The sequence below is a fragment of the Lepidochelys olivacea genome (genome assembly GCF_965140295.1).
Source record: "Lepidochelys olivacea isolate rLepOli2 genome assembly, chromosome: 1".
NCBI classification, from domain to species: Eukaryota; Metazoa; Chordata; order Testudines; family Cheloniidae; genus Lepidochelys; species Lepidochelys olivacea.
This window is the reverse complement of record NC_140411.1, coordinates 268,277,194-268,292,259: the sequence shown is the minus strand read 5'-3', so window position 1 is coordinate 268,292,259 and position 15,066 is coordinate 268,277,194. Positions and strand designations below refer to the sequence as shown.

The following is a 15,066-nucleotide window of genomic DNA, read 5'->3' as shown; positions in this document are numbered from 1 at the left end:
GAAGCCATGCACTGGAGAGATTTCAATATACTAGTTCAAACTGGATTTTCCAGGGAGCCACAGACAAAGACGATTTTTGGATAAAATAGCCTGGTTTCAAACAGACTCAGGGCCTTCTTGATCCAGCAAATGGGCAGGACCACTGGTCCACCAAGGGGCCCCAATCCTTAGGGAAGGATTCAAAGGACTTGGCCTACTGGCTGGGTCTGTTATGAACTTGTGGCCGCAGAAGAAACGCCTTTGTGCATTTTAAGGACTAATCACCTGACAGAGCCCATGTTCAAGTTGGGTTGATCTCTGGTAAGCTTATTAGCATGCATGTAGTTTCACTTATGATTTTTAATGTTTTTTCCGTACTTACTGCCTTTGCCCTAGGAATAAATAGAAAGAGCTATGTGGTAACTTATAACTCTAGGTAATCACTCTGTTATTACTCTCTGAAGAGAAAGTAAGCAAACCTGCTTAGGCAGAGACCCTTTCTGAGAATAATACAGTAAAGGCAGAGAACTGTGCAGCTTGGAAATACCCTAGTCAGAAGGGAGAGAGACGCAGGTCTACACCCAAGAGAGGTAATGGCTGGGGAGCTGGAAGCCAGAGAATGCATGCCCCTTGATGGATCACTGCAGTGAAATACAGGTGCAGTTGTCCTGAACTGGGACACCTACCTCGTGATTTTTAAATACTTCAGATTCGCCATACTGCTTCCTTCTTATATTACAAGTAGCTTGTTTTAGCTAGGGGGAAATTCTGAGGGAGGGGAAATAGTTTAGATTAACTATCTCATCAGATTTAATTTTTGCTCTCACCATAGTTCTGTTATGTTGTATGTGAGCCATTCTGTGGATATGGAGTTGGGGGATATCTACATCGATGCCTTCATCTATCTTACTTACTGGGTTTTGTATTCTGTTTGACAGTGGTCAAAAAGAGAAATTTTGTCATTTAATTTTTTCTTCCTATTTGTATTTTTTTCAAAATATGAAAAATTTCAGTTAGCTCTATAATTGGATGAAAAATGGGAGGGGACGCTTTATGGAAAACTACATCAGCTTCTCCCATTTTTTGTTTTTGAGTTTTGAACTTTTGTCAGTTTCAAATTTAGAAATGTTTTCATCAGGTTTTAGGTTTCTAATTATTTGTATAAGTAAGAGATAATTTGTTTGCAGGGTCCTTATTCATGTTGTATTCTCTTGAAACTCCATTTGTGCTCAAGCATAAAAAAAAATTATAGGGTTGTTTTGTTTTTTTTAAGTTGTAAACTTTGAAGCATAGGATTGTCTTTCATTTCTACACTTAGACTGGTGCTACCAGAAAGTAACAAAAATAATCTGGTAGGGTAAATTGGGGATGCTTGGAAAAAGATTACTAAGAGATTGAATCCGAAAAAAGTAACAGCTGGTCAGCCATATGTAATTTACATAAAATATAATTTTCATAACTTTTCATTATAATTTTTTGTAATGGGATGTTTCTTTAAAGATCAGTTACTCGCTGGCTAGGACACATTCAAAACAAAATGTCCTGTGTCCATATCTGGGATACAAGGCATTCAAATTCTTCAAAGAAGTGGTTCGGGTTTTCAATCTCACTTTATGGAATATTTCCCTTCCCCTCCTCTCTCACTATTATAAATATTTCTCTGCTTAGAAGTGGCAGTAACACTTGCTACTGTAGGAGGGGCATTAAAGTCTGTCGACCAGTTTTTCAAGTTATAAACTTCTTCTCTGCTAAAATAGAGCTAATTAGTTTTATATAGTGTAGTGCTCTTGGGTAATCAGGTTAATGCACAATAGAGGTGACGTTAGAAACAGCTTCATCCTTTTGCTAGACAGAATTTATTCCATCCGTTTTGGTTATTTTACCCTGAAACTGCTTTAAAGTTTGGCAATGGCAGCTTTATGCATAGTAGTTATACTTCTGATTTTTTTCAGGACTGTGAAAGCTTTAAAAAGTCTTCTGTCAATCTTTGTGGGACGTTCTGTTGGACTATGTTCTTGTTTTTGAACATTTAACAAACTAATATTTGCAAAGTTTATCCTTCCTCTCTTTCCATATGTCACAGTACTAAGTAATTTCAGGCTCTGGCTGAGGATCCCTCTTTGAGGATCTTGCATAGCTGTCTCTGACTCTCTCTTTAAGTGTTCGTAACTGATGAGGCCTGTCCTTAAACTTTGCCAGTAATAAATTTTAGATTTTTATGGCTTCTTTTAATATGGTGTTTTTTCCCTTTGATGTCAGTCTATTTAAGCTTTGAAGCCTTACAGGGATGTTGATTTTTACTGTACACATTTAAAAAATGCTAGACACAACAATTTTATATATGCAATAACTTTTTTCCATATATATATTTGTTAAACTCATTTCTTTTTCTTACAGGAGCTTTGTGCTCTCATGTTTTCTCTACATTGGATAAAAGCAAAAACAGAGTTGGTAGGGCCTGCCCATTTGATTCATGAATATGTAGAATATAGCCATATATTGGATCAGAAGGTATGTTACTTTAAGATAAATGACTAAGTCTCTAACCAGACCCTGTTTTTCTGTTTGATTTCAGGTTATTAAAAATAATTAATTGGTTAGAGGCCAAAGGAAAGAGTGGTGAACTATGGAGTTGCCTTACAGTAAAGCCTGTAGGTTGGGGAAGAAAAAATAAATTCTTGGACATTTAATATGTAGATGAGTAACAGACCATAATGTATATAGTCAGTGTGAAGACTGAAAATAAATAAATCGTAATTTATGTAGAGCTTGTAAAAATGTTGAATTATTATAATTAGTAAGAAGTAACACTGGTAGGGTTCCTGTAGTCCCCACATCCTGTTGGGACAGATTCTGTCACCCTTACTCTGTGAAATAACTGGTTGACTTTGAGAGCTGTTTTGGGATTAAGGGACTACTCATTGTGAGTAAAAGTGATGGTATCTGGCCCATTATTTTGGGGGAATCAGTGTAATACGTAGGTTACTTCCAAATATTCCGTTTTATTAAATCTGTTTGCTCCAGGACTAAATATAAACTACACTTCTGAAAGATTAGAATTATTATGCAAGATGCAAAAATATGAATAATATGTTTGAAAAATGTCCATGTTCAGTTCTGACTATATTATCAAACATACCTGTTTCGTTCACAGGATAGCATAGTACGTGAAAACTTTCAGGAATTTCTGTCTTTAAATGGGCACCTTCTTGGAAGGCAGCCATTTCCTAACATCATACAGTTAGGGCTGTGTCAACCAGAGACTTCAGAAGTGTATCAACAAGCTAAACTGCAAGCTCAGCAAGAAATTGTTAAAGGAGCATTTTACCTGGAATGGATGTAAGTAGTTACAAACTGTCTTGATATACTGGTTTCTTGCATACCGGGAAACTAAACAACTCTTCTGAAAACTATTTTCTATGTACAATTAATCCACAAACACTTTTAGAGAGCATTATGATTTTGATAAGAAAAAGAAATGCAGCTATTTGAGGAATTGTAAATCTAAAAATTATTTCAAAAAGGCCGAAAAGATAATATGGCAAGTTAATTCAATTGGGGTGGGTAGTGTGACAAAGCTCTGTCCTTGTCTCCGTGGGTCCTGCGTTTCTTGGCAGATTTCACTAGCCTGAGAGGCTCACTGTGACCCTCCATGTAACCCTTCTCTCTCTCTAGAGACAAGGGTCACAGTCTGAGCCATTTTCATCATAAGCCAGCAAGGGAGGTGAGAAGCTGTCCTCCCTTGCACAGTCTCTGTCTCCCAGTCTCAGTGATTAATCGGCAGGGGGAGCCTGGGCCCACCCTCTACTCCAGCCTCCAGCCCAGGGACCTTAATAATATCATCTATGGTAGCTGACCTTTTAGAAACATGACACATACAATTCCCTGGGCTACTTCCCCCAGCAGCCCCCACTTCCTCAGGCTCCACTTCACCCTTACCTCAGGGCCTCCTTCCTTGTGCCTGATATGGTGTGTACTGCTCAGTCTCTCCAACAGCGCAACTTCCTCCCACAGCTCCTGACATCCGCCCCCACCTTACTAACTGGGAGGCTTTTAACTAGTTTCAGCCAGTCCCTGATTGGCTTCAGGTGTCCCAATCAACCTAGCAGTCTCCCTGCCTTCTGGAAAGTTCTTAATTGGCCCCCGGTGTCTTAAGTGACCTGGAGCAGCTGCCATTTAACTTAACCTGGTACCAAGGATTTGTTTAGCCTGGAGCTAATAAATCTATCTCTCACTACTTTTCTATAGCCATCTGGCCTTGCCCCATCACGTATCCCCCCTGCTCTGCTCAACACCATAGAGTTGGGCATCTTGGGATGCCAGGTAGTATGCTTGTGACAGAACATCAGCATTACCATGATGGCATCCAGCCCTGTGTCATATGCAGAACTGGAATGGTTGGAGGGATAAGAACCACCTGGTGACCCTTGCATTCTTTTACTTATTCCGCTGCATCCACTGGAGGAGTGCATGGTCCATCACAAGAGTAAATCGCCAGCCTAAGAGGTAATAACACAGTGTCTCCATAGCCCATTTGACAGCAAGGCATTCTCTCGACTACTGCGTATTTCTGTTTTCTTGGGAAAAGCTTTCTGCTTAGGTAGAGGGCCGGGTGTTCCTCTTCTCCCACCATTTGCGACAGAACCGCTCCCAACCCCACCTCAGAAGCGTCTGTTTGTAAAATAAATTGCTTGTTAAAATCCGGGGCTATGAGTACGGGGTCATTACAGAGGGCCGTCTGAAGGTCTGTGAATGCTCCCTCTGCTGCGTCGGTCCACTTTACCATGTCTGCACTTCAGGCCTTCACCAGGTCCGTTAGGGGACTTGCCCTAGTGGCAAAGTGGGGAATAAAACGTCGGAAGTAGCCTACCACGCCTAGGAACATGCAGACCTGCTTCTTTCGGGTCGGCCGGGGCCAGTTTTGAATTGCCTCTAGCTTATTCTTTTGGGGCTTCACTATGCCCCTTCCCACAATATATCCCAGGTACCTAGCCTCTGCTAGCCCTATGGCGCATTTAACGGGATTAGCAGTGAGGCCAGCTTGCCTTAAGGTGCGCAGTACTGCCTCAACTTTCTCCAAGTGGGTCCCCAAGTCTGGTGTATGGATGATGACATCATCTAGGTATGTGGCTGCATAACTAGTATGGGGGCACAGCAGCTCATCTATGAGGCGCTGGAATGTGGCTGGGTCCCCATGTAACCCAGAAGGGAGGACAGTGTACTGGAATAGCAAAAGGAAAGAACACTGTCTTTTCTTTAGCTTCTTTGGTCAGAGGAATCTGCCAGTACCCTTTTGTCAGATCCAGTGTAATCAGGAATCGGGCACTACCCAGTCAGTCAACCAGTTCGTCAATGCATGGTATGGGGTATGCATCAAACTGGGATATTTCATTCAGTTGGCGAAAGTCATTACAGAATCTTGTGGTAAATCTAGGTTTAGGCACTAGAACAATTGGACTGGACCACTGACTAAGATTCTTCAATAACCCCTAATTCTAACATTTTCTTTATTTGGGCCTCAATTTCTTTTCTTTTGGCTGCTGGGATTCGGTAGGGTCTCAATGTTACCTTGGCTCCGGGGATTGTGTGGATATGGTGATAGGTCTCAGTCGTCCACCCTGGTTTTGTAGAGAACACATCTCAGTTGTGATTAATCATGTCGGCTGCCTCGATCTTTTGGATCGGCGTCAAGTCAGATGATATCCTCAATTGCTCGTGTAAGTTACCCTCTTAGGGGAGGTTCTCCTGTGTGACTAAGCATGCCTCTCGATTGTGCCAAGGTTTTAGAAGATTGATGTGGTAAATTTGCTCCAGTTTCCGGCAGCCTGGCTGCTGCACCTTATAGTTCACCTCTCCCACGGCTTCGATTACATCATAGGGTCCCTGCCACTGGGCCAACAATTTACTTTCTGCTCTGGGCACCAGTACCATCACCTGATCCCCTGGTTGGAACTGTCGAAGCTTCGCTTGGTGGTTATAATGGGTTCGTTGGGTCTCCTGTGCTCTCTCCAAGTGTTCCCGTACAATGGGCGTAACTAGGGCTATCCGATCTCTCATCTGCAGTACATGCTCAACTATGTTCCTTCCTGGATTTGGCTCCTCTTCCCAGGCTTCTCTGGCTATATCCAATATGCCCGGGGTGGGCACCCATATAGTAGTTTGAATGGAGAGAAACCCGTGGATGCTTGTGGAACCTCCCGGATGGCGAACATGAGGTAAAACAATAGGGTATCCCAATCTTTCCCATCCCGGCTCACCACTTTCCTGATCATGGCCTTGAGGGTCCTATTGAAACTTTCCACAAGGCCATCTGTTTGCAGGTGCTATACAGAGGTCTGTAGGGCTTGTACGTGAAGCAACGAACAGAGAGCTTTCATCAACTTGGACACAAAAGGTCAATATCTCCCTGGGTAGCCCAACCCAGGCAAAGATCTGTACTAGTGCCTTAGCTATTGTCTTGGAAGCTGTGTTGCATAGTCCAGTACAAGTACATGTTGGTGGCCCTGAGCTGTCTTCTCTAGGGGCCCTACCAGATCCATAGCTATGCGTTCGAAAGGAACCTCTATTATTGGAAGAGGTATTAAAAGAGCCCGCAAGTGTGGGCGAGGGCTATGTAACTGACATTCTGGACAAGAGGTGCAGTATCGCCGGACATCTTCATGTACTCCTGGCCAGAAGAACCACCACAGGATCCATGCCTGGGTTTTCTCTACCCCTAGGTGTCCTCCAAACGGGTGACTATGGGCGAGACTTAATATGGCTTTTTGATGTTTTCATGGCACCAGAAGTTGTTGTATCTCTTGCGCCTGCATTTGCCCCACGCAGTACAGGAGATCTTTCTTCACTATAAAGTAAGGTCCGGAACCCCAGACCTTCCCATCCACGGGTATCTCATCGATCTCAGCCACCTCTTGCCTGGCGTTATCATATCTGGGGTCCTCCGCTTGGTCCTGCCCGAAAGTCTCTCTCCCGGGACTAACCTGCCCAAGCTCCCAGGGGCTGGCTTCTGCTTCTTCCAACGGCTCGCCGCCGTCATGGCTGGGGGCAGCCTCTGGCTCACCTTCCGTGGTGGGAGTTTCTCTGTTGGCTGCTCGCGTCCATCTGCCTACTAGGATCCGGGTTCCCAAGGCCTTCACAGCCTTCCTCTCTTTTATGGTCTTTCGGGGGGGCTGAGAACAGATCCTGAGAAATCTCAGCGAACATCGGGAGCTGACATGCCCCCAGTGATGAGTTGCTGTCCTCAGGGTCCCCACCTCACTCCAGCCTCTCCGGGGGAAATAAATGATCAAACCCTGGATAGTCCCTCCCAATGACTACAGGATATGGGAGTTTAGGAAGTACGCCCACTGTCACCTCAATGGGGTTCCCCTAAACTTCTATCTCCACCGGGATGGTGGGGTAATGGCTCACAGCCCCATTCACGCATGTCACTGCTACGCGTTTGGCTTGTAGCAGCTGACTACTTTTTACCAGCTTACCCGATATGAGGGTGATAGCACTCCCAGAGTCCACAAGCGCTGTAGTCTCTGCTCCATTTTTCCTCACTGGCCTGGTGTAATTATGCGAGGCTAATCTGACTCCCGTGAGGTGGATAAGGGAGCATAGGACCTCCCAGTCCTTCAAGTTACATTGCATAGGCTCCTCGGTGCTGGGACATTGTGCTGCTATGTGTCCCCACTCCCCACATGCATAACATCTATAATTGCTTTTAGTCACTCCCCTATCCCGGGGGTTAGGGGGTTTAGTCTCGGAGTTCTCTCCACTCAGGCTAATCCCTTCCTTCTGGGGTCCCTGCTGGTTTTCGTGCCCCCCCCCCCTCCACCTAGGACTCCCCGGGGGTTTGGCTGACCAACCTTCCAGGGGTGGGGTCAGGTGCTTGCTTCGAAAGGGGCCTTCCTTGGGTAGTTGGGTCAGTTCCCTGGCTGTCATCCATCTTTCTACTAGCATGATCATCTCGTTGTACGTGGACGGATCGTTCTGGCCTTACCATTTGCGGAGATCTGGCGGCAGTCCCCACATGTAATGGTCCTTGACCAGGGTCTCCAAAATCTCTTCTGGGCTGCACACCTCGGGCTGTAACCACTTCCGCGCAAGGTGTATGAGGTTGAATAGCTGGGACCTCAGGGGTTTGTTCCTGGTATTCCACTCATGGAACCTCTGGGCCCTTACTGCTGCCGTCACCCCTGATTGTGCTAGGATCTCTGCCTTCAGACGGGTATAGTCCATGGCATCCATGGCAGGCAAATCAAAGTAGGCCTTCTGGGCCTCTCCACACAAAAAAGGGGCGAGAATGCTGGCCCGCTGCTCTTGGGGCCACGCCTCACGCTGAGCAGTCCTTTCAAATGAGAGGAGATATGCTTCTACGTCATCTCCTGATGTCATCTTTGGCAGACAACCAGTGGCCCTCAGGGTTCGCATCCCGTCAGACCCTCGGGCTTGGGTGGATGTTCAGCTTGTCGTCCACCTCTCCCAAGAAGGCACGATCTTGGGTCATCTGACTCATCAATAATTGATTGGTTTCCTGCTGTAGCCGCATAGACTCCTGTTGCACCATTGCCTGAACCCGGGTGGCCTCCTGCTGGGCTGCCGTGGCTTGTACCAGAGCTCTTACCACATCCTCCACTGTGGTACAAAGCAAACAAAAAAAAAAAAAATCCAAAACCCCAGTGCACTTTTATTTTTAAACCTCCTTTCTTCCGCCACGCTGTATGAAATCCCACTTTTAACACCAGTTGTGACAAAGCTCTGTCCTTGTCTCAGTGGGTCATAGAATATCGGGGTTGGAAGGGACCTCAGGAGGTCATCTAGTCCAACCCCCTGCTCAAAGCAGGACCAATCCCCTGCGTTTCTTGGCAGATTTCACTAGCCTCAGAGGCTCATTTTGACCCTCCACATAACCCTTCTCTCTCTAGAGACAAGGGTCACAGTCTACTGAGCCGTTTTCATCATAAGCCAGCAAGGGAGGTGAGAAGCTGTCCTCCCTTGCACAGTCTCTGTTTTCTCCCAGTCTCAGTGATTATCAGGGGGGAGCCCGGGCCCGGGCTCTAATAGTATCATCTATGGTAGCTGACCTTTTAGAAACATGACACGTACAATTCCCTAGGCTACTTCCCCACGGCAGCCCCCACTTCCTCAGACTCCACTTCACCCTTACCTCAGGGCCTCCTTCCTTGTGCCTGATATGGTGTGTACTGCTCAGTCTCTCCAACAGTGCAACTTCCTCCCACAGCTCCTGACATCCGCCCCCACCTTACTAACTGGGAGGCTTTTAACTAGTTTCAGCCAGTCCCTGATTGGCTTCAGGTGTCCCAATCAACCTAGCAGTCTCCCTGCCTTCTGGAAGGTTCTTAATTGGCCCCAGGTGTCTTAAGTGACCTGGAGCAGCTGCCATTTAACTTATCCTGGTACCAAGGATTTGTTTAGCCTGGAGCTAATAAATCTATCTCCCACTACTTTTCTATAGCCATCTGGCCTTGCCCCATCACAGTAGGTAGTTGTTGTTTGTTTTTTACTTCTATACCTAAACTGTAGACTGTAAGGTTTGGTTCTTAGTGCTGAAAACAGCAATTCATGTAGTATAGAAAGAAACCATAAGAAGATAGATAGATAGATATAAACAGAAAATGTAACATGTATGGAGATAAGTCTTGGGAGGGAAGGTGGGATTTGAACACCCGTAGAAGACATACATGGGAGGGATTGCAAATGCTTTGGAAGATAGGATTAAAATTCAAAATGATCTGGACAAACTGGAGAAATGTTTGTCCAGATCATTGTCTGAAGTAAATAGTCTGACTTTCAGTAAGGACAAATGCAAAGTACTCCACTTAGGAAGGAACATTCAATTGCACACATACAAAATGGGAAATGACTTCTTTGGAAGGAGTACTGTGGAAAGGGATCTGAGGGTTATTGTGGATCACAAGCTAAATGACAATCAACAGCATAACACTTGCAAAAAAAGTGAACATCATTCTGGGATGTATTAGCAGGAGTGTTGTAAGCAAGTCATGAGAAGTAATTCTTCCACTCTATTCAGCGCTAAGATCTCAACTGGAGTATTTTGTCTGGTTCTGAGTGCCATATTTCAGTAAAGATATGGCCAAATTGGAGAAAGTCCAGAGGAGAGCAACAAAAACGATTAAAGGTCTATAAAACATGACCTATGAGGAAAAATTGAAAAAAATTGGATTTGTTTAATCTGGAAGACTGAGGGGGGACATAACTGTTTTCAAGTACATAAGAGGTTGTTACAAGGAGGAGGGAGAAAAATTGTTCTTAACCTTTGAGGATAGGACAAGAAGCAATGGGCTTAAATTGCAGCAAGGTAGGCTTACGTTGAACATTAGGGAAAACTTCCTAACTGTCAGAGTAATTAAGCACTGGAATAAATTGCTTAGGGAGGTTGTGGAATATAAGTCATTGGAGATTTTTAAGAATAAGTTAGACAAACACCTGTCAGGAATGGTCTAGTTATTACTTAGTCCTGCCTTGAGTGCAGGGGACTGGATTAGATGACCTATTGAGGTCCTTTCCAGTCCTATACGTCTGTGATTCTATACTTGTCCTAAATACGCTTTTGGAAGGAAAGTGCCCTACTAGTGAGCAACAACTTAACACATAGGTGATCGTTAACTCTTCATACAAACATTATCCCACTTTTGGATGATCAGACATATAGCTATCCGAGCCCTTATAATGCATGTGGCAGGTTGCAATATACGTTACTCTTATGCCCTGAAATCTGGAAGACAAAAGTGAAAGATATTAAAGTGCTCTGCAAAACATAGGTGTACAGGTATTTTTTGTGTGGATTAGATTGAAAGAAGAAACCTCACTTATTAGTATTTTTCTTAAATCATTGACTATTATTTCTGTGTTGTAGAAATAAAAAATCCATGAAGAACCTCTCCCGTTTGGTTGTCCGTCCCCATACAGATGCAGTTTATCATGCGTGTTTTTCCAAGGATGGACAGAGAATAGCTTCTTGTGGTGCTGATAAAACCTTACAGGTAAAATACATAAATGTAAGCAAACTAAACTAAATAAATATATATAATATGACAATCCAGGCAAAATAGTACTTAAGTTTTTCTATTTTTGTTTTACTAGACAAGGATGCTAAGAAACTAGAGTACTTCAGAGGGAAAATAATTCAAAAGGATATAGACAATGATGCCTAAATTATTTTAACTGTATAACTTATTTTAAGTCATCTTTTTATTCAGAAGGATACAGGATTATATGGTTCAAGGGTTAATATCCCCTAAATGCAGCTATAGCCAACGTAATATAGAGATTGTTTGTTTGTTTTTTCTTTAAGTACACCCCTGGATCATGTTGCCTCAGGGCACATCTGCAATACAGCATCTGTAACGGCACAACTATGGTGCTGCAGTTGTGCCTCTGTAGTAAAGGACAGGATTTTTCCATTGATGTAGTTAATCCACCTCTCTGAAAGGAAGTAGCTAGGCTGATGGAAGAATTCTTCTATTAACCTAGCCATGGCTGCACAGAGGGTTAGGTCCAACTAACTATGGTGGTCAGGGGATTAAATTTTTCACAGCCCGAGTGACATAGTGGTGGAATTTATTAATAATACTACAATTATTAATATAATGTGAGACCACCAGACACTAATGTAACCATAAATTCTTTTAAGTCTAAAGGTCACGTATTTTATATTCTGTACATTTTATACAATTGCTCTAAACATGGCTAACAGCCTAAAAATAAGCCATCAATATATCCAACACAGTAACAAAGTATTCATAAGCATGTGGTCAGCATGCTGACAAATAGACCAGACCTAGGGAAAACCCATCTCATCCTGGTGTGCTCCAGCATGGTCTGACAGAGAGCCTTAAAATTAAAAAAAAAAAACAATTTTATTCCCTTCAACAAACAAATGATGTCATAGCGAAATACCTCTTTAGCTAACACCTAATTTGAGGCCATTGATTCTACTTTTCAATTTTAATCCAGATAAGATTTACAGTCTTTTTTTCCCTCCTTTTCTCTTCCCCTCCTTCCTGTTGACCAACAGCTTTTTTGTTGCACCTGGATTCAGATAGGCTTTACTTTTAAGATAACACTGGTATGTGGGGTGGGAAGGTCCATGTTGGCTCCTTTTAAAGACACATTCTCTTTGTCTTATTTAAAATCATCTTCAGTCACCTTTATTGGTCAGAGGCCTTCTTTTTAGAAACTCCCTCATCTCATTTAATTATTTTTTGAACCAGACATCCTCTCTACTCCATTCATTTTGGCCTTACAATTCATTGTTTTCAAGGCTTTCCTTCTACTTGCTAGTCAGGGCCTTTCTTTACAACACATTTTCTTAACCAAACTTAACCTAACTAATTCTTTAATTTCATATTTATTCTACACATAACTATGTTGATCTAATTTTTAAGTGTCAACCAGGCCTAAATTAACCTCACACAAAAATGCTTTGCCTATTAACCTTCTTAAAAACTGAAAATTAGTTTGCCAGTGCTGGAGGAGCCCTGTACTGGTTAGTACCAGTTATCTGTATGGAAATTATAAAACTATATGTAGACATTTAAACTGTTCTCCCCACTTTTGCATAAAATATTTTATCAACCCAATGTTAGTGGAGGGGTGGTGGTAGAATGAGCTCCAGAAATGGGAGATGGGATTAGAGTAAAAACTGGGACATAAGAGGATGGCTTGCAATCAGAAGCTGGGTGAGGGGAACTTCCAAAAAGGAAAACGGAGGAGAGATGACTGATGCCAATTTATCAGTAGTCTGCCTAGAGGGAGCCAGCCAGCTCTCTAGAATGCTAGCTGTCAGTCAACCAGTACCCCAGTAAGGTGTACGTATTCCAGACAGCCAAAGATAAGGGTAACGAGTAACTTTTTTGCAAACCTTCTTTATCCTTTTGGATTCTTACTAAGTTGAATATTCATCTTAATTCCTAGGTGTGTGTTTTAGTTTCTGGTTATACACGGTTAATGTAGATATTTAATATACTGTATATTGTTGTTTTTATTTGCTGGCTGCTACTACAAAAGCCTAATGACATCCAGTTCAGAAAATACCTTGTGCATGTACTGTTTGGTTTGCTTTGCTGATGTCATTATGCTGTGCTTCCGTAGTTAATGGCTTTATTAGCGAAAGAGTACAAATTTCTCTTAAAAAATGTCAGTCATAAAGTTCAAGACAGAAGGGACCACTAGATTACCCAGCACTCTCTCACTAAACCCAACAATGGAAATGAGATCTACAGGAGACTAGACTACATCGGAAGAAGTAGTGTTTTACCCGCGAAAGCTAAGGCCCAAGTAAATCTGTTAGTCTTTAAGGTGCCATCAGACTCCTTGTTTTTGTGGATACAGACTGACACGGCTATCCCCTAATAGGAGGCTAGACTGTTTGCCACAGAAAGAGAACAGGAGGGAACAAGGTACACCAGTGCTTCAGGCCCCTGCAATGGTAGGGAAATGATTAAGTGAGAAATACTCAAATAATACTGGCAAGTGACTCATAGTTACATGCTGCAGAGGAAGGCGAAAATTCCCCACAGTCACTGACAATCTGATTTGGGGAAAAATTCCTTCCTGACCCCACAAATGGTGATCCGTTAGACCCTGCGCATATGAGCAAGAACCAGCCAGCCAAGCTCCTGAGAGAGAGTGAGTGCTTGGTGCCACCTCAGAGCCCTGGCCCACCCTGCTTAGTGTCCCATCTCTAGTTGTGGCCATCCATGATATGTTAGAGGAAGCAGATAAAAAAAACCTCTCGAAAACATTAGTGGGAGGGAATCCCCCTGCAGGCAGCTGGCTAAAACCCTGAAGCATTAACTTTTAGGAACATGAGTGAGCCCCAGGTCTGTTGACCCTTGTCCCCCACCATCATCAGCAAAACCGCCATATAAATTTATCCAGCTCTCTTGTAAAACTAATTAAGTTGTTTTCCCCCCCCACAACTTCTATTGGGAGGCTGTTCCAGAACCTGACTGCTCTTATGGTTAGAAACCCTCTTATTTTCCAGCCTGAACTTGTGCATGACCAGTATATACCCATATGTTCTTGTGCCAAAATTGTCCTCTAGCTTAAACAGCTATTCACTCTCCCTGGTATTTACCCCCGCAAGCTCTTCCAGTTTTCTCTCATTAGTTAGATGCTCCATTCCCCTGATCATCCTTCTCTGCACCTATTCCAGTTTAATTTAATCTTTTTTGAATGTGGGTGACCAAATTGTACACAGTATTCCAAATGAGGTCTTACCAATGTCTTGTACAATGGCATTAATACTTCTCTATCTCTACTGGGAATGCATTGCCTAATACATCCTAGGATCATATTTTGTCTTTTTTTTCAGAGCCATGACACATTGGTGGCTCAGTCATCCTGCGATGGACTTACATGTCCAGGTCTCGTGCCTCTTCTGTCACTTCCAGTTGTTGAGCCCCCAGCTTGTAGCAGAAATTCTTATTATTAGTCCCCCCGTGCATGACATTACACTTGTGACAGAAATCCATCGTAAATACTAACTTCAGTCTTTAAGGTCATTGAAATTTTTCTGTATTGACAATACCTGCCAACTTTGTATTATCAGCAAATGTAATTAACACACTCCTACTTTTTATGCCAAAGTTATTAATAAAAATATTGAATCATTTTGTCCTTGAGGAAATCTGCTAGTAACCTCTCTCCAGTCCCATTGTTCACTATTCAGCACAATCCATTGCTTTCTTCCCCTTTAGCCAATTCCTTTTTCACCTTTCAATGCTTGTACTCAGCCTCGTCTTCTCTAATTTATCTACTAATTTCCCATGTGGTACCATGTCAAATACTTTACTGTAGTTCAAATATATTAGCTATATTGCACTTCCTTTATCTAAAAAATCACTTCTTTTCCCAAAGAAGGAAATCATGTTAGTCTGACATAGTTTACCTTTGGTAAACCCATGTTGCAATGCATCCTTTTTACCATTTAGTTTGATTAATTATTCTTTCCTTCATAATTTGCTCTAAAACCTTGCGTACTATTGAGGTCAGACCAATAGGTCTGTAATTGCCTGGATCACATATTTTCCCTTTCTTAAATACAGATGTTAG

General features: G+C 42.9%; 1 protein-coding gene across 6 annotated transcripts in view; it reads left to right on the top strand.

Moving 5' to 3' along the window:
* APAF1 (apoptotic peptidase activating factor 1) overlaps window positions 1-15,066 on the top strand; it is a 95,423-nt gene that overhangs the window by 29,470 nt on the left and 50,887 nt on the right. For 5 of the 6 annotated variants that reach the window (XR_014711975.1, XR_014711976.1, XM_084630435.1 and 2 more), the window contains 3 exons: window positions 2,377-2,490; window positions 3,134-3,318; window positions 10,865-10,991. Coding sequence is in view for 4 of the 6 variants with exons in the window: in XM_084630435.1 (XP_084486561.1) it covers window positions 2,377-2,490; window positions 3,134-3,318; window positions 10,865-10,991 (426 nt within the window). In the remaining 2 variants the exon portion in view is untranslated. Of the gene's footprint in view, window positions 1-2,376; window positions 2,491-3,133; window positions 3,319-4,227; window positions 4,471-10,864; window positions 10,992-15,066 lie in introns of those variants that run through there. The other variant, XM_084630437.1, reaches the window with a different exon arrangement.